This window comes from Chiloscyllium plagiosum, chromosome 9 (genome assembly GCF_004010195.1).
Source record: "Chiloscyllium plagiosum isolate BGI_BamShark_2017 chromosome 9, ASM401019v2, whole genome shotgun sequence".
Lineage (NCBI taxonomy): Eukaryota > Metazoa > Chordata > Chondrichthyes > Orectolobiformes > Hemiscylliidae > Chiloscyllium > Chiloscyllium plagiosum.
Genome location: NC_057718.1, coordinates 1,520,427 through 1,546,195, shown reverse-complemented (window position 1 = coordinate 1,546,195; position 25,769 = coordinate 1,520,427). Strand labels below are relative to the sequence as shown.

General features: G+C 41.9%; 1 protein-coding gene across 1 annotated transcript in view; it reads right to left on the bottom strand.

Annotated features, from left to right (window-relative positions):
- dnajc27 (DnaJ (Hsp40) homolog, subfamily C, member 27) overlaps window positions 1-25,769 on the bottom strand; it is a gene marked incomplete at its 5' end in the record, with an annotated part of 56,335 nt that overhangs the window by 3,217 nt on the left and 27,349 nt on the right. Inside the window, 2 exons of the mRNA XM_043696736.1 lie at window positions 4,298-4,462; window positions 8,416-8,485. Coding sequence (XP_043552671.1) covers window positions 4,298-4,462; window positions 8,416-8,485 — 235 coding nt within the window. The remainder of the gene's footprint in view (window positions 1-4,297; window positions 4,463-8,415; window positions 8,486-25,769) is intronic.

The window sequence follows — 25,769 nt, the reverse complement described above, 5'->3', positions numbered from 1 at the left end:
ATTTGGATGTAATATCAGATTCTGTAATGGCTTAGCAAGATTAACCAGAATGGGAATAATATTCTCCAAAACGCCCCAGAAATCCCTTTTTAAATTCCTCTTTAATCTTACGAGTAACATATTTCTCAAATTTCATATGATCACATCATATAAAATCCTGTGCTATCAACATCTTGGGGGTTACCACTGACTAGAAACTGAACTGGCCATATAAATAGTGTGGTTATAAGAGGTGGTCAGAGACTAGGAACTCTGTGATAACTAACTCACCTCCTGACTCCCCAAAATCTGCCCACCATCTACAAGACATAAATTAGGGGTGTGAGGGAATTCTCTTCATTTGCCTGAATGAGTACAGCTCCAACAACGCTCAAGAAGCTTGACACCATCCAAGACAAAGCAGCCTGCTTGAGTGGCGTCCTCAACACAGCCTTCAAAATTTATTACAATGCACTGCAATGCCTCACAAGGATTTCTCCAATAGCATCTTCCAAATTCATAATCTCTATCATGTCAAAGGACAAGGGTAAATGTTACAACTGGGGAATTACTGATAATCAAGCCCCACTACTCCACCAACTACATCCTGAGTATAAATGCACTGAGTCAACCCATTGAATGACCGTTCCACTCTTGTGCTGTTACTACCCACTTAGCAAAGTGTCTGGTTCTCAAGCCCCAGCACTCCAGTGTCATTTCATAAATTAACTGTTGGCCAAGGGTCTAGAAATAAAGAATAGAATGTGATAACTTCTTGAGTCCATTTTTCCTGTTGCCAAATCTGAATTGTTGACAGCTGTAGATTGATGATAGATGAACTGTTCATTGGCATTTGGGAACTCAGTCGGGTTCTAGGGACTTTGCTGAGAACGGGATATCAGGAGAGTCCTGCAGCTTCAGAGATGGCTTCCTTATTCTGACTCCTGTGTCCATCGAACAGAATACAAAGTCCAAAGAGTGCTTCAAGGCAACTGTTAATAGAGACCCCAATTCCTCTCAAAGCCAATATTTTACTTTCAATAATTAAAGCAATAAATCCCAAAAGGGCGGGTAGGAAGGAAAGGGTTCTGGGGCAGCATTGTTAATATAGGATGGAATAAGTACAAAAACAAGAAATTATATTGGATTGGAAGATGTAGAATTCATATGGGTGGAGGTAAGAAAAATAAAGGAGAGAAGACACTGGTAGGAATAGTCTACAGGCTTCCTAACAGAAACTTTATGGTGGAACAGAGAATAAATCAGGAGATATTGAGGGCATGTAACAAAGGCAGGGCATTACTCATGGGTGACTTTAATCTCCATGTACATTGGGATTATCAGACTGGCAGAGGAAACCATGACAAAGAATTCATAGACCACATTCAGATTCCTAGAACACTATGTTGTGAACCCAACCAGGGATTAGGCTTTTTTAATCTGGCGATTAGATTAGATAGATTAGATTAGATTAGATTTCCTACAATGTGGAAACAGGCCCTTCGGCCCAACAAGTCCACACTGACCCGCCGAAGCGCAACCCACCCATACCCCTACATTTACCCCTTACCTAACACTACGGGGAATTTAGCATGGCCAATTCACCTGAGCTGCACATTTTTGGACTGTGGGAGGAAACCGGAGCACCTGGAGGAAATCCACGCAGACACAGGGAGAATGTGCAAACTCCACACAGTCAGTCGCCTAAGGCAGGAATTGAACCCGGGTCTCTGGCGCTGTGAGGTAGCAGTGCTAACCACTGTTACACTGTTATTACACTCTGGCGATGTGTAATAAGAAAAGTTTAATAAATGATGTCAGAGTAAAAGGTATCCTAAAAACAATGATCATAACATGATAGACTTTAGCATTCAGTTTGACAGGGACAAATCTGGGTCAGGAACAATTGTGCTAAGCTTAAATAAATAAAATTGCAAAAGAACAAGAGCAGAATTGGCTGGAGTGGAATGGGAAGAGCATTTGACAGCAAAAACGGTTGAGGAAAAAGAGCAGATGTTAATAGTCCATGGATCAGAGCAAAGATATATTCCAGTAAGAAATAAGGATTAGAGAGTCTAATCACCAGTGAATATAGCCCTGACTGATTCCGCCTCTCACCATATGTCAGTCCCACCAACCCAGCAATCAGTATAGGTAAACATCCTCTACACTCCCTCAAGAGCCAGACCAAACCTGTTCACAATATTCCAGGTACGGTCTTACCAATACCCTGTACAGTTGCAACAGGACAACCATTCTCCTGCACTCCAACTGACGAGCTATGAAAGCCAACATACCATTTGCCTTCTTCACTGCCTGCTGCACCTGCATGTTTACTTCCTGTGACTGGTGTACAAGGACACCCAAATCTTGTTGCACTTGCCCCTTTCCTAATCTATCACCATGCATGCACTCTAATTCCACTGTGGACTTCATTTCTTTGTCCCTTATCCTGAATTAACTTCCTGACTAAGTCAGTGGTACCACCCTTCCCTTGTGACATCCTTGATCCTGGCACCAGGCAAGCAACATACCATCGTGGAGTTATGTTGGTGGTTACAAAAACATTTGTCTGCTCCCATATCAAATGAAGGCTCTATTACAATCACACTTGCTTTCTTCTTCCTCCTCTTCTGTACAGCCAGCCTGTTTTAGTGTCAGAGGCTTGGCTCTGATTGCAGGAACCAGCATCTTCATCAGCTTACAAAATGGAAAACTGATTTGTGAGGGGACACCAGGGGACACCTGCACTACCTGCAGGATTCCCTTTAACTGCTTGATGGCCACCTGGAGGGGGAAGTGATGGCTTAGTGTTATTATCACTGGACTATCAATCCAGAGACCCCAGGAATATTCTGGGGACTTAGCTTTGAATCTTGCTATGGCAGATGGCAGAATTTAAATTTTAAAAAATCTGAAATTAAGAATCTGGTTACAATCATAAATCCATTATCAATTGTCGGGAAAACACACCCTTATCTGGTCTGGCTTACATGTGATTGCAGACCTACAGCAATGTGGTTGACTCTTAACTGCCCTCTGAGATGGATAATAAATGCTGGCCTAGCGAGTGACACCCTCACCCATTGAAAGAACATTAAAGAAAACCCATTACATTCTTCTCTCCAGTTACTTGAATTGTGATGTGACCATTTTTCTTAAAGTACTATCCATGTAATTCTCAGCCTTGCATATGTGACACAGTGTCTCCAGCCATCGCTTACACTCCGAATCCTCAAGTTTCAACAGCTGAACACACTTCCTGTATGTTTGAAGGACACTGGTAGAGTCCATGTCTTCTTATATATTACAGGTTACATTTTCTATTCCTCTAATCTCACCTTCCGTGTTGTAAATTTACTAGCATTCCTAATTCTTATTAAAGATACTTCTATTGCCTTAACTTTAATCTCTTTCTCTCATTCTACTTTGGTTCACTTATCCTCTTATTATTTATTGTTACTCTTATCCTATTATGCTGGCTCTGATGTTCACTTTCACTGAGCCAGGGATCTCGAAGATGAAGTTCTTCAATCTTTTATATCATTGGTTACACTCCAATGCTATAGTCCTCCATTGAGCAACTAACTGTCCTTCAAGATGTATCAAAGTCTCAAGAGCCTTCATCAGCATCCAATCTTTTTTCTAATTCACTTCACGGGATGTGCTGGCCAGCATTTTATTGCCTGTCCTTAGTTGCCTTCAATAGGAATCAACTGGCATCCAACTCACAAAACACTTTGCTTCTGGTATTAATTTTATTAGGAAAAGACAATGCCAAGGCTATACTTGATTTGATAGGGATGTAAACTGTGTCTGTATATTTATACCATTTTTGCACAGATAATATGATTCAGATGCTGAGAAAATCAGAGGGCAATTGTATCCTGACAATTTACACATTTTTTGCCATTTTCTGGAATGATCACATTCCTAGAACAGGTACAGCATGCAGTCAGGCACAATGTAAAGCTCCTTCTACACATTCCCAGCATGTACAACATGGAGTTAGATACAGAATAAAACTCCTGTTGCATTGTCCCCATCACTCTCAAGGCAAGTACAGCACCGAGGCAGAAATAGAGTAAAGGTCTCTCTACCAGTACTATCTAAGTGTCAGAAGTCTCACAATAACAAGTCATACTTCACCTGATGAAGGAACAGCGCTCCGAAAGAATTTGATTTCATATAAACCTGTTGAGCTATAACCTGGTGTCATGTGACTTCTGACTTTGTCCATCCCAATCCAACATTGGCATCTTCACACCATATTCTAAGTGTGGAGAAGAAGCAAAATAATGTAACTATAATGTGTTACCTTATTAGCACAGACAACGAACACAATGTTCTCCATGTTCCCATGAGGTCCCAATTCCTGCTTCATCTCAGCAAGCCAACCCTCCAGCGCATCGAAGGAATCCTTCAGGCCAACATCGTAGACAAGGATCACACCTTGAGTGTCTTTATAAAATTCATTGCGTACCTATCACAAAAACAAAAATCACCAGCAAGCAAACTATCAAACAATGCTGCTCACATTCACAATGGTAATTGGGAATTCTACCTTTTGCAGTTCAGGACAGTGGGGCATTTGAGAACATCAAGCATGGCTAAAATACGAGGCACTTCAAATAATGACTCATTGTAAACCGTTGTAATGCAGGTCAGAAGTAATCTCCAAGCAATGGCTACAGCACAACAGAATGGAAGGAAATTGAATGACAAAATAGACATTTTTTTTTCTTTATTCATTCATGGGATGAGGCCGTCGCTGGATTGACAGCATTTATTGCCCAACCCTAATTGCACACAGGGCAGTTGAGAGTCAACCACATTGCTGTGGGTCTGGAAGCATGTGTAGGCCAGAGCAGGTAAAGATGGGAGATTTCCTTCCCTAAAGGACATTAGCAAACCAGGTTTTTCATCAGATTCTTAATTCCAGATATTTGTTGAATTCAAATCCCACCATCTGCCATAATGGAATTCGAACCTGGGTCACCAGAACGTGATCTGGGCCATCCCCTACTTCAGTGAATAAGGCATCATTTAAATCAGACAGAAAAGCAAGAGAAAGGAAAAGGTAAATATTTGGGCTGTTTAAATTTATGGACTCATAAAAGAATAGTTTTATGGACATGTTTTAAATTGTAGAGTGATAGATCAAAGTAGATGTAAAGAACGTTTCCAGTCTTAAACTGGGGGTGCATAAGTGCAAGATTAAATGAAAAAGATTTCAGACCAAGAGCAGGATAAGCTTATTTATAGAAGAAGAATCATTGACGCTTTGGGATTCAGCATTAATGACTGAAGCAAAGATCAGGTAAATGTTCTAATTCCATTACTTCAGTGCTCATGGCATAATGTAATACTGAACACAATCACCAAAATGGCCCATGATATATTTTATCTATGCTAGTTTCATAATATAAAATACAATTTTACCAGGTTTTTCTAAGAAACAAAGCACTGTTTTTATAAAAGCAAGAACTACTCAAAGATGCAAAGCCAATTAACATATACATTGAAGTATAAATACTGGCCCTACAAAATAATTTTAATTCACATGCACACACACTAGCTGAAGAAAAATGAAGAAACTTTCTGCACAGATAATTTTTAAAAATATATCCTTTGGCCAAAGGACTAATTCTTGAAGAAAAATGAATAAAATATGAAAAGTTTCAGATGGTATTCCTGGCACATCTACACAGATGTCACCAGATCTGTGCAGTGTCACAAAGATCTTTTGAGAAGCAAATTGTTCAAGAGATGTCAAAAGGAAGTTTCCTAGAATAAGAGAATAGCTGCATCTGTTCTTTCAGCCTTCACTCTGGGTTATCAGATGATTTTTTAAAACAGTTGGAAGAGGGTAACTTCTCTCTGCAAGTCACACACCAACTCAGTTCCAAACAATATCAAATAGCCACAACTCCTGACAGCAATAACCTCAGACCTATGATTTTCAGGAAACAAGTCCAAGCAATTAGCTTAAGATATGTGACTTCCAGTGACTTTAAAAAGTGTCTCTTCAGTGACCTTTTAAAAGAAAATTCAGTCTTTTAAAATTAACTAATTTCCCCAAGCCTTTAAATCACAAGACTGTACAAAAAGTTAATAACGCAAGCGATTCCTTAACAATGTTTAATACCTGGCTGGATGGGTGGTAGAAAAGATGAAGGATGATTGATTGATTGTCATATGTACCCGAGGTACAGTGAAAACTTTTGTTTACGAGCAGTACAAGCAGATCATAGTAAGCAAGGATGTACAGATCAAAAAGACTTAGACAGAGGCACACAGGTTACACTGCACAGGTTGCCCACTAGGTGAGATCAGCGTGAGCAAGATCAGCTTTATTTAATGATTGAGAGTCCATTCATCAGTCTAATAACGGCTGGGAAGAAGCTGCTCCTGAATCTCCTGTGCATGTGTCTCCTGCCTGATGGAAGAGATTGTAGGAGATGATCACTGCGGTATGATAGGTCTTTGATGATATTGGCAGCCGTTCCGCAGCAGCAAGTTGTGTAAATGGAGTCCATAAATGGAAGGTTGACTTTCCTGATGGTCTGGGCTGTGTACATCACCTCCTGTAGTTTCTTATGGTCCTAAGCAGACCAGTTGCCATAGCAGGCCGTGATGCATCCAGCAAATATGCTCTCAATGGTGCATCTGTAGAAATTGGTGACATTTGGACATGCCAAATTTTCTGAGCCACCTAAGGAAGAAGAGGTGTTGTTGTGCCTTCTTGACGTAGCATCTATGTGGGAATTCCAGGACAGGCTGTCAGTTATCGTCATCTGAGGAACATGATGCTCTCCACCATCTCAACTTCAGTTCTGTTGATGTAGATGTGGGTATGCTCTCCTCCTTTCCTTCTGAAGTGAATGATCAGTTGTTTAGTTTTGCCAACATTGAGAAAGAGGCTGTTTTCATTGCACCATATCATCAAGCCCTGTATTTTGACTCATTGTTAGATATCCCTCCCACTAACGTGGTGTCTTCAGAAATCTTGTAGATGGCATTCGTCTCAAATTTGGCACAGAGTCATGTGTGTACGTGGAGTACACTAGGGACTATGTACACTTCCTTGGGGGTGCTGCGGTGTTGAGTGTTATTGTGGAGGAGGTGCAGTTGTCTATCTTCACTGATTGTGGTCTGTGGGTCAGAAAGCTGAGGATCCAGTTGCAAAGGGTGGAGCCAAGACCATGGTCACAGAATTTTGAGGTCAGTCTGGCAGGGATAATGGTGTTGAAGACAGAGCTGCAGTCAATGAGCAGGAGTCTGACAAAGGTATCCTTGTTGTCCATATGTTCCAAGAATAAGTGCAGGGCTAGGGATATGACATCAGTAGGCAAATTATAGGGGATTGAGACAGGCTGGGAGACTGGAATTGATGTGGGTCATGACCAGCCTCTTGAGGCACTTAATGATTATGGAGGTCAGAGCCACTGGACGGTAGTTATTAAGTTACATGTGCTTTCTTCAGTATGGGGATAATGGTGGTCTTCTTGAAGCAGGTGGGGGAGTCAGCTTGTGGCAGGAAGAGATTGAAGATGTTGGTGAATACCTCTACCAATTGGCCTGCACAGAATGTGGGACACCATCTGGACCCGTCGCTTCCATTGGGTTGACTCCCAGGAAGACCGATCTGATATCTGCAGCGGTGATCGAGGGAATAGGTGTGTAAGGGGCTATTGGGGCACGCATCACCACACTGCTGGCATTCTGCTCAAACTGAGCACAGAAAACATTGTGCTCATCAGGGAGGGATGTGTCTTTGTCCACTATCTTGCTCTGCTTCATTTTGTATCTTGTAATGTTGTTGAGGCCTTGCCATAGGCGGTGGGAGTCTGTTTGGTGGGTTTGGCTCTCTAATGTGGTCTAGTACTGCCTCTTGGCATTCCTGATTGCTTTGCAGAGGTCATAGCTGGATTTTCTGTATTGGTCTGGGTCATCTGACTTAAATACTGCACGTCTGGTCTCCAGTAGGGAGTGGATGTCCTGATTCATCCATAGTGTACAGTCTGGAACACTCAGATTGGCTTCTTTGGTACACAGTCCTCCACACATTTGCTAACAAAGCTCGTGCCAGTGGTGACATATTCACCTAAGTGAATAGTAAGGGTAAATGGGATACGTTACCACTTGTGTGTAGATACCGCACAAAATCAACACAGGCATTTTGAGTAGAACAACCCACCTGTTAGAATATCTCTTTCATTTTAATTAATTACTAGAAGTGCAAGAGAGTACTCCAGGAAGTTGAGTTTATTCCTCAACCAATATGAAAAATAAATAAACTGGTTATCTTACTGCAAACCATAAGATTCTGCTGTGTGCAAACTATTTAGTATGTTTGCCTACAAGCACTTTGTCACATTCCGGCAGAAGGAAAAGCAAACATAAATGCAATATCTTTCTCTCTCTCTTACCTACCTCATAGAAGAAAGGATGACCTGCCATATCAAAGATGTTAACTTTAATCTCTCGATCCCTCACCTGCACTCTGAAGGGTAAAAAAATAAACTAATTATACTTTTGTTCTACAATATTTATTCAAATCATATATTCAACCACCACTTTCCAAGGTATCAAAAATTGCTTCTTCCCAGGACCCTGTAGGTCTACCTACAATTCCTTCCGTTTATAGCTTCTAAATCTAAACCAGTCCCACTTTCCAGCACTCGGCCTACAGCCTTGAATGTTATGACATTTCAAGTACTCATCCAAATAATTCTTAAAGATTGCGAAGTCTTCCCAGGCAGTGCATTCCAGATTCCCACCATAGTCTGAGTGAAAAAATCTTTAACTCAATTCCCAACTAAATCTCTTGCCCTTCACCTTGACAGTATGTCCGCTTGTTATTGACCATTCAGCTAAAGGGAACAGCTGCTTTCTATCCACTGTGTCCATGGCCCTCATAATCTTATATGCCTCAATCAGGTCCCCCTCAGCCTTCTTGAATCTAAAGAAAAACAGTCTGAGCTTATTCAGCCTCTCTTCAGAGTGAAACGGCTCTATCCCAAGCAACATGCTGGAGAATTACCTCTGCAACACTTCAGTGCAAACGCATCTTTCCTAGTACAGTGATCAAACTGCACACAATACTTTGGCTGTAGCCTTACCAAAATGCTGTACAGCTCAAAAATAACCTCCCTGCTCTTATAATCTATGCCGTGGTGTATAAAGTCATGTGTCCCATATGCCTTTTTAACCACTGTGTAAACCTGTTCTGCCACCTTCAGGGATATGTGGGCAAGCAACCCATGATCTGTCTGCTCCTCTGAGCTTCCTGTGTCCTGCCACTGAGTCCCACCTTGTGTTGTTATTTCATCCAAAGTACATCACTTCACCTATCAGAGTTAAACTCCACTTGCTACTGATATGCCTATCTGACCAACCCATCTATATCCTCCTTTAACTCAAGTTATCCTTCTTTACTGTCAACCACCTGACCAATCTTTGTTCTTCTGGAAACTTACTTATCATCTCCCACCACATTGCTTATAAATTTCATGAACAATAAGGGACTCAATATCACTGGACATCAGGCTCCAATCACAACTCTCTGTCTCCTACCATTTAGCCAATTTTGTACACAACTTGCCAAGTTACCCAGGATCCCACATGCTTTTACCTTCTTTATCAGTCTCTCATGTGGGACTTTGTCAAAGGTTTTGCTGATATCCTGCATCAACTGCATTTCACTCATTGACACACCTAGTCACCACCTCAAAACATTTAACCAAACTGTTAGGCATGGCCGCCCTCTGACAAAGCAATGCCTACTATCCCAGCTCAAACTTGCCTCTTCAAGTGGAGGTAAAAACAATGACTGCAGATGCTGGAAACCAGATTCTGGATTAGTGGTGCTGGAAGAGCACAGCAGTTTAGGCAGCATCCAAGGAGCAGCGAAATCGACGTTTCAGGCAAAAGCCCTTCATCAGGAATGCACTTCCTGATGAAGGGCTTTTGCCCGAAACATCGATTTCGCTGCTCCTTGGATGCTGCCTAAACTGCTGTGCTCTTCCAGCACCACTAATCCAGAATCTTCAAGTGGAGTTTAATCTTTTCCTTCAAAACTTTCTCCAATAGTTTCTCTCCCACTGATGTAAAAGTCACTGGTCTATAACTCTCTGGCTTATCTCTACTGCCTTCTTGAAAAGTGGAACCATAGCAGCTATCCTCAAGTCCTCTGGCATCTCTTTTGGGGACAGAAGGGAACTAAAAATTTGGAGAAGAGCCCTTGTAATTTCCTCCTTAGTATCCCACAGAAGACTGGGACACAGCTCATCCAGTCCTTGGGATGTTCCACTTTTGATCCCTCCCCACCTCCCCCAACCGTAAACCTTCAATACCTTCGCACTCCCTGAATCAAACTACTCAAGAACCTCATAGTCCATCTTTATGAATTCTGTACCATTTCTCCAAAGTGAAGAATCTCGAACATACATAAACAAAAAGCTCAGCTAGCCAAAAAGATGGCTGGGAGAAAGCAGAAGCCTCTGAATCAAACCATATTCTAAGTACACTGTCCTTCTTTGCAGTAAATGGGGCCAAGATGGCCAGGTTGGAGTGGGGCTCTTGAGTTACAACAGGCAATACTCGTGACAAGATTTACCAATACAGCATAAAACATTGTCTTATGAGATGGGAGGCTCCCACCATCTCAAATAATATTGCTTTGTTGAGGAGAGATTTCAGCACAGTTTTACCAGAATGATACTGAGAAAAGACTGCACAAATTTAACCTTGTGTTCCTTTGAATACAGTAGATTGAGAGGTACTCTGTTGAACTAAAATTATTAAGTATTTCCATTACTGAGAAAATCCAGAGGAAGGAGCTCAACTATAACATTACCAGAAGAAGTCATATTGGTGACGCATTGAATCTTGCAAACCATTAAGACAATTTCAGTACTTTAAATTTCAGACTATTTACATTCCACGAGAAAAAGATATTGATTGATTAGCAAGTACACACGATTTGGTTGAAATGTTGCCATTGAGAAAGCAATAAGTGAGTATAGGCTCCATAAGCTTCTTAGCAAGTCAAAAAAAGGTTCAAAGTTTGAACATATTTGAACATATGTTAGAACACAGCATAGTGGCTGACTCTTAACTGCCTTGTCGGCAATTAGGAATGGCAATAAATGCTGAACTAGCCAATGACACCCTTATTCCATGAATGAATAAAAACAATATTCTTTCCTTTGCAGAGAATGGAACCCTCCTAATGAATACATGATGGTTCTAATTTTCAAATGAAACTGAGGAAGCTCAGCAGTAGTGTCAGTGAGCATTCCTTCACATGAAGGGTAGAATTGTTTTTCGAATAATACAGCACAAGAACAAGGCCCTTCAGACCACCACGTCTGTGCTATGATGCCATTCTATATAACCCCCAGCTGCCTGCATATGGTCTGTATCCCTCTATTCCCTGCCTATGGCTGTCTAAATGCCACTTAAATGTTCCTTCTGCTTCTACAACCTCCCTTGTCAGCATGTTCCAGGCACCAAACACCCTCTATTTTTATAAAAAAAACTCTTTTAATCTGTCCTAAAATCTACCTTAAATCTATCCACCAGTATTTGACATTTCTCCCCTGGGAACAAAACTCCGACAGTCTACCCTATTCATACCTCTCATAATTTTATATACAAGTAGTTCTCATCTTAACACCAAGAACAGCTATATGTGAGAATCTTACTTATTGACGACAGTTCAGCTTTACAACTCTATTATCCCCTTGAGAATGATTACTAAATTTAGTGATCACGGACGAAGCCCAACTCACTGCAACTGGATCCTCAGTTTCCTGACCCACAGGCCACAGTCTGTGAAGATTGGGGACAATATTTCATCCTCACTAACACTCAATACTGGACCCCCCAGGGGTGCGTACTCAGCCCCGTACTGTACTCACTGTATACCCATGACTGCATCGCCAAATACCAGACTAATGCCATTTACAAGTTCGCTGATGACACCACCTTGGTCGGCCGATTCTCAGATGGTGACGAAACAGACTACAGACGGGAGGTGGAAGACCTGGAAAAATGGTGCACTGAGAACAACCTAGCTCTCAATGCTGGCAAAACCAAGGAACTCATTATTGACTTTCCAGTTTCGATTGTTCTTACTGTTGTTAGAATATTGAATGGACTGACAAACTCTTAACATTCGCCTGTACCTGTGTTTTTGTTTACCTATTATTAACTCTGTGATCTGCCTGTATGGCTCGCAAGACAAAGCTTTTCACTGTGCGTCAGTACACGTGACAATAAATTCAATTCAATTCTGGGATAACGTGCGTTTCAGCAGCACGATTTGGCTATAATATCGCTGAAGAATTAGGGAACGGTATTTTGAAGAACGCTTACCTCCGTTGGCAATAGCGCAATTCTTGCTGGGATCGGTTCATGCGCTTTGTTCTGCACGTACATGACATGCAAGCTGAAATCTCTGCGCTGGTCTGCGCATGCACCGATATTGTTGCCATTCTGTGCATGCGCAATGTTGGTGCCAACACAGCAGCTTTCTGAGAAGTACTGTACAGACAGCAGCTATTTTACATTTATTAAATGTGCTGTGTTAAATGTACTTTTGTTAATAAATATGAATTCAACATTCATTTCGGCTCTGCTAACTTTGTGTTAGACGTTTGGGTGATTTTTGAGCGATCAGGAGTGAAAGTTTTTTGTTGGCTTGCCCCTAACCCCATTTTTCCCATAGGCGCCATTATTTCTATTAAGCGAGGTTTCACTGGAACACAAATATGGCCTTATAGGAGAACTACTGTACTTCGAGCGGGTCAAGTCTCAGCCTCTGATGTTCAAGCAAAAACACACCAAGTTGTCCAATCTCTTGTTATAGCTGATATACTACAATTCAGGTGACAACCTGGTAAACTTCTGTTGCTCCCTCTCCTAAGCCTCCAAATCCTTCCTGTAGTATGGCAACCAGAATTGAACATAATACTCTAAGTACAGCCTAACTAAAGTTTTGTACAGTTACATGACTTGCCAGCTTTTATACTCAATGCCCTGACTGATAACAGCATCATACCAGATGTCTTCTTTACTATCTTATCCACACTGCACCCCAAGATCCATTTGTATATCCATGCTCCTAAGGGTTCTGCCATTGACAGGAGACAGTTCTCTTGCAGTTAACCTCAAATGCATCACCTCATAATTATCTGGATTAAATCTCATTTTTGATTTCTCCACCCAACTTTCCAACTAATTTCTATCTTGCTATATTCTTTGACAACTTTTCTCACTGTCCACAACTCCACCAATGTCTTCAAACTTACTAAGCAGGCCACTCATATTTTAAACAAGAGGTCCCAGTACAGATTCTTGTGGAACACCAGAATTCCAATCGTAAAAATATCCTCCAAAACTATCCTCTGCCTTCTATGACTAAGCCAATTTGAATCTAATTTACCAATTCACCATGGATCCCACACGACTTAAAGCTTCTCGTCTAGCCCACAATGAGGGTCCTTGTCAAATGCTTTTGTAAAGTCCACGTAGACAACAAGAGAGTAAAAGTAACTAGAAGGAGAATAGGTTCCCTTAAAGATCAAGGAGGCCATCTTTGTGTTAAATCTGAAGAGGTTGGAGAGATATTAAATGAATATTTCACGCCAGTTTTTACTGTGGACAAAGAAATGGAGGCTAGAGAACTCGGGGATATAAATAATGATGCATTGAAAACAGTTCACATTGTAGAAGTAATAGTGCTGGAAGTCTTAAAAAATATACAGGTGGATAAATGCCTGGGACTTGATCTCGTGTATCCGAGGACTTTGTGGGAAGTTAGGTGAAAGTTTCAGGACCTCTAGTAAAATTATTTGCATCAACTGTAACGATGGCTGAGGTGCCAGATGACTGGAGAGTGCCTAATGTCATAGAGTCATAGAGATGTACAGCACAGAAACAGACCCTTCGGTCCAACTTGTCCATGCCGACCAGATATCCCAACCCAATTTAGTCCCACCTGCCAGCAACCGGCCCATATCCCTCCAAACCCTTCCTATTCATATACTCATTCAGATGCCTTTTAAATGTTGCAATTATACTAGCCTCCATCACTTCCTCATTCCATGCACGTACCACTCGCTGCATGTAAAGGTTGTCCCCTAGGTCTCTTTTATATCTTTCCTCTCTCACCCTAAACATATGCCCTCGAGTTCTGGACTCCTCCACCCCACAGAAAAGACTTTGTGTATTTATCATATCCATGCCCCTCATGATTTTATAAACATTTATCAAGTCACCCCTCAGCCTCCTACACTCCAGGGAAAACAGCAACCAAAATGCCTTCTTCACTATCCTATCTATCTGCAACTCCACTTTCAAGGAGCTATGAACCTGCACTCCAAGGTCTCTTTGTTCAGCAACACTCCGAGGACCTTATCATTAAGTGTATAAGTCCTGCTAAGATTTGGTTTCCCAAAATGTTGTGTCTATGTTTAAGAAGGGATGTAATGAGAAACCTGGTAACTAAACTGACCTGTGAGTCTGACTTCAGTGGTGGGCAAGATGTTGGAAGGTATTTTGAAAGATAGGATTTATATGCATTTGGAGAGGCAAGGAATGATTAGGTTTTGTGTGGTTTTGAGCTGGGGAAATCGTGTCTCACAAACTTGATTGAGCTTATTGAGGAAGAAACCAAGAAAATTGATGAGGGTAGAGTGGTAGACATTGTTTACTTGGACTTTAGTCAAGCCTTTGACAAGGTTTGGCATGGAAGACTAATCACTAAAGTTAAATCACATGGGATTCAGGGTGAGCTTACCAATTGGATATAAATTCACTTAACAGCAGGAGACAGATAGTGATGGTGAGGCTTATGACCTGTGGTGCTCCACATGGATCGGTGCTGGGTCCAATTTTGTTTGTCATTTATATAAATAATTTAGATGAAAACATAGAAGGCATGGTTAGTAAGTTTGCAATTGACACCAAGATTGGTAGGATAGTGGACAGTGAAGAAGGTTATTTAAGATTACAGGGAGTTCTTGATCAATTGGATCAATGGACTGAAGAGAGGCAAATAGAGTTTAATTTGGATAAATGTGAGATATTGCATTTTGGTAAAACAAACAAAGGCAGGACTTAGACAATTAAAAGTAGAGCCTTTGGTAGTGCTGTTAAACAGAAATACCTAGCGGTTCAGATAGATAGTCATCTGATGTTTTCATCACATACAGATAGGGTGGTTAAGTAGACGTGTAGCATGCTTGCCTTCATTGCTCGGATCTTTGAGTATAGGAGTTGGGATGTTATGTTGAGATTGTACAGGCTGTTGGTAAGGCCTCTTCTGGAATACAGTGTCCAGTTCTTGTCGCCCTGTTATAGAAAAAATATTATTAAGCTAGGGAGGGGTCAGAAGAGATTTGCCAGGATATTGCAGGAATGGAGGGTTTGAGTTATGAAGAGAGACTGGATAGATTGGGAGATTTTTCACAGGAGTGTAGGAGGTTGAGGGGTGAACTTATAGCAGTTTATAAAATCATGAGGGGCATATATAAGGTGAATAGCTAAGGTCTTTCCCTCAAGTTAGTAGAGTCCAAAATTAGTAAATCTCTGTAAATGTTTTTTGTACCCTTTCAAGTTTAATAAGCAGGGTGACCAGAATTGTAAACTTCAAATGTGGCCTGACCAATGTCTTGTATAGCCATAACATGACACCCCAACTCCTGTACTCAATGCTCTAACCGACAAAGGCAAGCATGCTAAAATGCCCTCTTCACCACCCTGTCTTCCTGTGATGCCACTTTCAAGGAACAATGTAACTACACCCAGGGTCTCTCTGCTCGGCAACACTCCTCAGGGCTCGACCAGGTCCTTCCTACTCTGAAAGCGATCCCAATGATGCAAATATCTGAAGCAATCTCTTCAGCAATGCATTTAAGTGTATCGTCTTTCTATTTCTTATGTCACTTGCACCTGGCAGAGAGAGTACTCCTGGGATTACAATCCTAGTGGTCCTGCTTTTCAACTTACTATCTGACTCCCTAAATTCCCTTTGCAGTGCCTCATCTCTCTTCCTGCCTTTGTCATTAATACTAATATGGACCATGACCTCTAGCTGCTCAACCTCCCCTTTCAGATACATCCTTTACCCTGTCACTAGGGAGTTAACATATTATTCTAGAGTCAAGCTTGGATCCACAGAAATATCATTTTGTGTCCCCTACACTTCGACCCTCGCTGTGTCACTGATCTAGCTGCTGTTCTTGCTTTCCTCTGAGAGGCCATCCCCATCAACAGTATTCAGAAAGCATACGTGTTTGAGAATATCCACAGGAGACTCCTGCACTGCCTGCCAGTCCCTCCTCACAGTCAACCATTTATCTGGCTGACCCTTTGATGTGGCCACATACCTGACATTTCTAGTTAGAAAAAATCTTCTGCCTCCAGTATGCTCCTCAGCAATTCCATTGCTCCAACTGATCCATGCGATCAAGAGGAACTGCAGATGGACACACTTTCTGCAGTCGTGGTTGTCAGAAACATTTGACTTCTCCCTGATCTCCCACATTCTATCTCATCTCCCACATCTCATCTGAAATTTGATAATCTCTTTAATATATAAATACATGAAGAAGGAAAAAGAGTAGCCTACACCGCCATTCAATAACATTGTGAATGATCTGATTTTAATATCAACTCTACATTCCTGCATATTCCTGATAATCTTTCATTACCTTGTTTTGAAGGATCCATCTATCTCTGTCTTAAAAATATTTAAAGATTCTGTGTCCACTACCTTTTGAGGAAGGGAATCAAAAGCCTCAAAACCAGCTGAGAGAAAAATATTTTCTCATCGCTGCTTTAATTCTCCCACAAGACAAAACATGCTTTTGACATCCATCCGGTCAAGTCCTCTCAGGATCTTATATGTTACAATTAATTTTGAAGCGGCACGGTGGCTCACTGATCAGCACTACTGCAACACAGCGCCAGGGACCGGGGTCCAATTGCACCCTTGGACGACTGTCTGTGTGGAGTTTGCACCCATGTCTGCACAGGTTTATGCCTGGTGTCCCAGTTTCCTCCCACAGCTCAAAGATGCACAAGTTAGGTGGATTGGCCATGCTAAGTTACCCATAGTGTCCAGGGATGTGTAGGTTAGGTGTGTCAGCCATGGGAAATGCAGGGTAACAGGGATAGGGTAGGGGGATGGGTCTGGGTGAGGTGCTCTTTGGAGGGTTAGTGTGGATCCGTTGGGCTGATTGTTCTGTTCCCACACTATAGGGATTCTATTCTATTCTAACTCATCTCTTAACTCTTCTAAACTCCCGAGGACACTGGCCTAGCCTGCTTAACTTTGTCTCATAACACAATCTATTCAGTCCAGGTATTGGTTTAATAAACCTTCTTGGCATGGTGGCAAGCACTGTTGCCTCACAGCGCCAGAGACCCGGGTTCAATTCCCGCCTCAGGCGGCTGACTGTGTGGAGTTTGCACATTCTCCCCGTGTCTGCGTGGGTTTGCTCCGGTTTTCTCCCACAGTCCAAAAATGTGCAGGTTAGGTGGATTGGCCATGCTAAATTGCCCGTAGTGTTAGGTGTAGGGGAATGGGTCTGGGGGGTTGCACTTCGGCGGGTCGGTGTGGACTTGTTGGGCCGAAGGGCCTGTTTCCACACTGTAAGTAATCTAATCTAACTGTTTGCAATGCATTAAGAGTCTTCTATAAATATGCTGCTCAGTTTTGTGAGCAATGCTTCAGATGAGGTCTCACCAATGCCCTCAGTAAGGTGAATTATTCTTACATTCAATGCTTCTCACAAAAAAACATACTATTCTATTAGCTTTCCTGATTTCTTGCTGTATCTGCATACTAATCTTCTGAAATTCATGCTCAGGTCTCTCTCAACTTCTCATCACTTAGATAATAAATTTCTTGTTTTTTTTGTGCTAAAATTAACAATTTCACTCCAGTGATATCCTGCCCTACCATGAGGTTACTGTTAGGGGGTCTGTACACAAATCCCACAAGTGACTTCTTACCTTTATCATTCCTCATCTTTTTCCAGACTGCTTCCATGTCCTGGTTTACTGAATTTAGGCCATCCCTCTCTGTTGTGCCAATATCATCTTTAATTTAAAAAGCCACTCCTACACCCTTTCCTCACTTCCTGTCCTTCCTAAATGTTACATATCCCTCAATATTCAGGTCCCAATCTAGATCATCCTGCAACTATGTCTCAGCTGGGTCTTGCTTACTTATCTCTGTTTGTACCACAAATTCATCTGTTTTGTTTTGAATGTTATGTGCATTCAAATACAGTGCCTTAAGTTTTGTCCGTGAATTATTTTTGTATCCTTTGGTCTTCTCTGCTGATTTCTCTTTGAGCTGCATTCTCTGTACTTGCCTATCAGTGCCTGCTTATCATTCTCACATTAATTCCTTCCTCTGTTAAATTTTTCTCACTCTTTGATTCACCGCAACTTTCCAAATTTGGGCCATTTCCTTCACTGTTTAGTTTTAAACGTGCTCTACTCTCCTATTTACCCAGTTTGCGTAACACCATTCCCTGTAAAGTTTAGGTGGAGGCCATCTCAACTGCATGGATCCCATTTTCCTTGCTATTGGTGTGAGTGTGCCACCAACTAGAACCCACTCCTCCTAACCCAGTCTTTTAGCTATACATTTATCTGTCTAACCTTGTTCACTCTATGCCAAGGTTCAGCTTTTGAGGTTCAGCTTCAGAATCTGGTGCCTACCTCCTCATCCCAGTGGTATGGTGGCTCAGTGGTTAGCACTGCTGCCTCATAGCACTAGGGAATCGGGTTCAATTCTTGCCTCGGGCGATTGTCTGTGTGAAGTTTACACATTCTCCCTGTGTCTGTGTGGGTTTCCTCCAGGTGCTCCAGTTTCCTCCCACAGTCCAAAGATGTGCAGGTTAGGTGAATTTGCTTTGCTAAATTGTCCATAGTGTCAAGTGCCTTAGTCAGGGGTAAATACAGGGTAGAGGAATGGGTCTGGGTGGGTTAATTTGGAGCGGACTTGTTGGGCCGAAGGGCCTTGTTTACATTCTGTTGGAATTCTAATTCCAATTTTTTTTCACTATCACTATATTTCTCTTAGTTCCACCACCTTGAATGGCATACAATGCCAAGGCATTTTAGCTCATCCCATCCAACAGCCCTTGACCTCATCCAAACAAACTGGTAGAACCTCAAAACTGTTGCACAATTACACGTTCAGCACTCCTGTCCTCTCGGTCCCCTTCCCTGCCGCACCTGTAGACATGCCCTGATCATGGATCATATCAGAACATCCAATCTTAAAAGATGTGACTACCTCCTGGGGGTACAAAGAATCCAGATAATTCCACACACCACACCCATCACCCCACCCCGTTCCATCACAGTGTCTGTTTTTCAGCCTCCAAATCAAATTCTTCAGCTGAAACTACTTCACCTTCAAACATTTACCAAAGAAATAAGTAAAAACAAGGACTGCAGATGCTGGAAACCAGAGTCTAGATTAGAGTGGTGCTGGACAAGCACAACAGATCAGGCAGCATCCGAGGAGCAGGAAAACTGATGTTTCAGGCGGAAGATGAGGCATTCTTCCAAGGCAGAAGATGAGGCGTTCCTCATCTTATGCCTCAGAACACTTCCAACCCATGGCTTCAATGTAGATATCACCAGTTTCCTCATTTCCCCTTCCCCCACCTCACCCCAGCTCCAACCTTCCAGCTCAGCACCGTCCTCATGACCTGTCCTACCTGCCTATCTTCCTTCCCACCTATCCACTCCACCCTCCTCTCTGACCTATCACCTCCATCCCGACCCCCATTCACCTATTGTACTCTATGCTACTTTCTCCCCACCCCTACCTCCCTCTCATTTATCTCTACACACTGCAGACACCCCGCCTCTATTCCTGATGAAGGACTTTTACCCGAAACGTCGATTTTCCTGCTCCTCGGATGCTGCCTGACCTGCTGTGCTTTTCCAGCACCATTCTAGTCTAGACTTTACCAAAGAAATGTCTGCCCTTTATTGCCATTAGAAATGGCTTTCTGTAAGAAGGCAGCAAGTGGTAGTTGATGGAAAATATTCAGCCTGGAGTACGGTTACTAGTGGTGTGCCACAAGGATCTGTTTTGGGACCAATGCTGTTTGTCACTTTTATAAATGACTTGGATGTAGGTATAGGTGGATGGGTTAGTAAGTTTGCAGATGACACTAAAGTCAATGGAGAGGTAGACAGTGTGGAAGAATGTTGCAGGTTGCAAGGGGACTTGAATAAACTGCAGAATTGGGCTGAGAAGTGGCAAATGGATTTCAATGCAGATAAATGTGAGGTGATGCACTTTGGGAAGAATAACAGGAAGGCAGAATACTGGGTCACTGCATAGATTCTTGGTAGTGTGGATCTGCAGAGGGATCTTGGAGTCCATGTACATAGATCCTTGAAAGTTGCCACTCAGGTTGATGGTGCTGTTAAGAAGTGCGGCCACACTTGGAATATTGTGTACAGTTCTGGTCGCCCCATTACAGAAAGGATGTGGAAGCATTGGAAAAGGTGCAGAGGAGATTTACCAGGATGTTGCCTGGTCTGGAGGGAAGGTCCTATGAGGAAAGGCTGATGGACTTGGGTCTGTTCTCATTGGAGAGAAGGGGGGATTTGATAGAGACATACAAGATTATCAGAGGATTAGATAGGGTAGACAGTGAAAGTCTTTTTCCTAGGATGATGACGTCACCTTGTACGAGGGTTGACAGATTTAAAGACAGATGTCAGAGGCAAGTTCTTTATTCGGAGAGTGGTAAAGACATGAAACGCCCTGCCTGCCAATGTAGTTAATTCAGCTACATTCGGAAGGTTTAAACAATCCTTGGATAAGCACATGGATGATGATAGGATAGTGTAGGGGATGGGCTTAGGTTAGTTCACAAGTCAGCGGAACATCGAGGGCCGAAGGTTTTGTTCTGTGCTGTATTGTTCTATGTTCTTTGCCATTCTAATGGATTGCCTGTTCTAATGGACCATTTGGAATGTGTGGAGGTAAGTTCTACTGAGGGATTCAAGAGGACATTGGATTTTTTTGGATGGTAATGGTGTGCAGGAATAGGTAGAAAGGACAGAAGATTGGCACTACGCAATAGAGTTGGAATAGTTAATAGAGCCAATGCAGGCATGATGGGCTAAATGGCCTCCTTCTGTGTCATAATAATTGTGATTTGAATTAATTATTTAGTCATATTATTCACTTATTTATGTTGCTTTTTAAGTATTTTATGAATGTTTACACTATGTTTAACAAGAAAAGACCATAAGATATAGGAGCAGAATTATGTGTCTGTATTAGGCCTTGATTTGATGTTTGGTTTGATCTTCTTGCCTTCAAATCTCCCTTTCCGTTATCAGCCAATGAACCTTTAACGGTGTCATCCTTTTTTTCGACAATAAGAACTCATAGCCCCACACCTCAGTCTGCTTCACTGCAACACTGACTGCAAATCACTTTTCCCAGTCTGCTTCACTGTGAGATTGACCACAGGTAAATCTTCCAAGACTTTCCTTCAAAAGGTTATGGGATGCAGGTCCACGTGGAGGTTTAAAATCTACAAATGTTATACTTCTACTGGCCTTGGTCACTGTTCACTCTAACATCTGGTTGCCATATTCAGCTGGCTTATTATACTGCATAATCTCTTTAAGATTGATGTGTGGCCACACATGTAATCTCAAAAGAAACACTGCTAGTAAACAGTCAGTATTGTGCCATGAATTTACTTATAACTTAGATAGAACATCAGTAGCTTTCAAAAGATACAGAATTAAAGCAGGCCGATAGAGTCGGTAGATAGGGGAGACAGTTTCAAAATGAGGAATGTCCTATTTAAGGCAGAGATGAGCAGGAGTTTTTTCTGTCAAAAGTTGTGTATCTTTGAAACTCTCTTCCCCAGAGAATGGTGGAGCTGAAATGTTTTTAAGGCATAGGTAGATAGGTTCTTGACCGATAGGGGACTAAAACGTGATAACAGATTGGTGGGAATGTGGAGAGATCGCAATCAGGTTGGCCATGATCTTATTATATGGTGGAGCAGGTTAGAGAGGATACATCACCTACGCTTGTTTATAGTGTCACACCTCATTGGGGTAGTGCATTGGCTATCGATTCATGCTAATCCCACAGTCATGACAATAGTTATGAAGTTGAGGTGTGTACTCTACCTTTAAGAGGGAGTGAATGCTGTTTTGCACTGAGAGCTAACAAGCACCTGTCATATGATGAACTAGCAGTCTCAGAGTGTAGTGGAAAATTGAAAATATGCAATATTTGGCTGTGAAAAAGATACCAGAGTTGGTTGCTGTTGTGACAACAATTCAAATTTAATCAATCAGATTAAATTATGCCCCAGGATACTAAAACCTAATCGAGTTTGAATTTATTGTTTTGTCGAGAGAGAGAGAGAGAGAGGTTAATACTGCTTTTAAATTGTCAAATATCTCCTGGCATTGTTCTGTCCACCAACCTTTTGTGTTCTTCTTCAACAAATCTGTTAATGGGGACACTATGCTGCTGATGTTTGGAACAAACTTCCGGTAGAATCCATTCAGTCCCAAAATTCAAAGCACCTCTTTCCTCAAGGTTGTTTGTGGAACTTCCACAAGACCTTTGTCTTTGCGGTCCTTGGAGTCAATCTTCCATGACTGATGTTATAGAGTCATAGAGATGTACAGTACGGAAACAGACACTTCGGTCCAACTCATCCACGTTGACCAGATATCCTAACCTAATCTAGCCCATTTGCCAGCACTTTGCCCAAATCCCTCCACAGCCTTTCTATTTATATACCCATCCAGATGCATTTTAAACACTGCAATTTTACCAGCCTCCACCACTTCCTCTGGCAGCTCATTACATACACACACCACCCTCTGCATGAAAAAGTTGCCCCTTCGGTCCCTTTTATATCTTTCCCCTCTCACCTTAAGCCTATGCCCTCTAGTTCTGGACTCCCTCACCCAAGGGAAAAGACTTTTGTCTATTTATCCTATCCATGCCCATCATGATTTTGTAAACCTTTATGAAGTCACCCCTCAGCCTCCGACACTTCAGAGAAAACAGCCCCAGCCTATTCAACCTCTCCCTATAACTCAAATTGCCCAACCCTGGCAACATCCATGTAAATCTGTTCTGAACCCTTTCAAGTTTCACAACATCCTTCCGATAAAGAAGACCAGAATTGCACGCAATATTTCAACAGTGGCCTAACCAGTGTCCTGTACAGCCGCAATATGACCTCCCAACTCCTGTACTCTACTCTGACCAAGGAAAGCATACCAAATGCCTTCTTCACTATTCTACCTACCTGCAACTCTACTTTCAAGGAGTTATGAACCTGCACTCCAAGGTCTCTTTGTTCAGCAACGCTCCCTCTGACCTTACCTTTAAGTATATAAGGCCTGCTCAGATTTGCTTTTCGAAAATGCAGCATCTTGTATTTATTTAAATTAAAATGCATCTGCCACTCCTCAGCACACTGGCCTATCTGATCATGACCCCATTGTATTATGACGTAACCTTCTTCGCTGTCCACTACACTTCCAATTTTGGTGTCATCTGCAAACTTACTAGCTGTGCCTCCTATGTTCATATACAATTCATTTATATAAATGACCAAAGGTAGTGGACCCAGCGCCGATCCTTGTGACACTCCACTGGTCACAGGCCTCCAGTCTGAAAAACAACACTCCACCACCACTCTCTGTCTTCTACCATCGGGCGATTACTCTTCTCTCATCTTGAACTTTCTGTTCATCCATATTAATTGTTATCATCTTGAAAAGTGAGTTTTTGAACTCCTCCAGCAGAATAATCTCTCTTAAAGACTCATAGGTCTTATCTATTTTTAAGGCCCACACCCATTTATCAAAATTACTATGTTTAATTCTTTCAAACTCAACATAAGTTTGACTTGGTCCCTTCTTTACGTTTCTGAACCGCTGTGCATACGCTTCTTGTACCAATGCATGTGCACTCAAAATAGCCTGGTTGACGACTTCCTAACCTCTTGACCCCTCATGTGACAGCGCTGCAAATACCTCACTAGCTCTGCCTACCATTTTAGTATGAATTAGCATTAAGCATTATCCACAAGTCCTCTGACTACTCCATCTGCCTAGCCAATTTTTCAAATGAACTAAAGAAGGCTTCGACATTTTTCTCATCAAAATGTGGCAGTGTTTTAACATATTTGTATATATCACTACCTTCGCTCTTCATCTCCATCCCATTAATTGAAAAAAAATTGAAAATTTCAATACATAATTTCAGTTACATCACACTGTAAATCTTTGCTATAAATTCTGTGACTTATGATCTTATTCTCCACAAACACCTGATGAAGGAGCAGTGTTCCGAAAGATAATGCTTCCAAATAAATCTGTTAGTCTATAACCTGGTGATGTGTGATTTTTAACTTTGTACACCCTAGTCCAATACTGGCATCTCCAAATCATGGATAGCTTAGGCATCCAGCACTTTAAATCAAGTGCATACCATCCTGAATCCGAGGGAGGAGAAAGTGAGGACTGGAGATGCTGGAGATCAGAGTCGAGAGTGTGGTGCTAGAAAAATACAGCAGCTCAGGCAGCATCCAAGGAGCAGGAGAATCGACGTTTCGGGCATAAGCCCTTCATCAGGAATGCCCATCCTGATGAAGGGCTTATGCCCAAAACATAAATTCTCCTGCTCCTCAGATGCTGCCTGACATTCTGTGCTTTTCTAGTACCACACTTGCGACTCTGAATCCCAGAGAGCTTTAGAAAGGTGGCATCAGACCCTGAAGACCATATTAAGAGGATATTGTAAGGATTACCTGAATCATTTGGATAAAGATATTCCATTCGTATTGTTTTCCATTAGAGATGCCCAAATAATCTACCCAGTTTTCTCCGTTTGAGTTAATATTCGGGCATGAAGTGAGAGACCCTTTGAAATTAACTAAAGAGAAATTAACAGGACTGAAGTTGGAGATCTCACACTTGGATTATGTATCTGAGGTGAGGGAGAGATGAAACTGATTTAGCTAAACGGCAATTAAAGAGGGTTCAGCATAGAATGAAGCAGGTGGCAGATAAAACTCTGAAATTCAGACATTTTCCCGTGGGGTGATGTATTATTGTTGTTACCAGTGGTAGGAGATCCCTTCAAAGGCAGATTTAGTGGTCCCTATCAAACTGAGAAAAAAAATTTAAACTATCTGGTAAAGATGCTGGATAGAAAAAAACTGTATTGGGTATGTTATGTGTATATGTTGAAACTTTATAATAATAGACACAGGGAACAAGAGAAACTGGTGTTATTTACTGCTCTGCAGAGTGAGGAATCAAATCCAGATGAGGTGGATTTTGATGTACCTCAAAATACATTAAACAATGAGGAAGTGAACTATCTGTCTCAGGAGCAAAGAACCCAGTTGAAAGGTTTGTTATAGCATCCTGAGGACATATGCAAGAATAAGATGGAGAGGACTAATACTATTGTGCATGAGGTGGAGGTAGGGAATACTGTCCCGATAAAACAACACCCCTACACACTTAGAGGCATAGAGTCATAGAGATGTACAGCATGGAAACAGACCCTTCGGTCCAACCCGTCCATGCTGACCAGATATCCCAACCCAATCTAGTCCCACCTGCCAGCACCCGGCCCATATCCCTCCAAACCCTTCCTATTCATAGACCCATCCAAATGCCTCTTAAATGTTGCAATTGTACCAGCCTCCACCACTTCCTCTGGC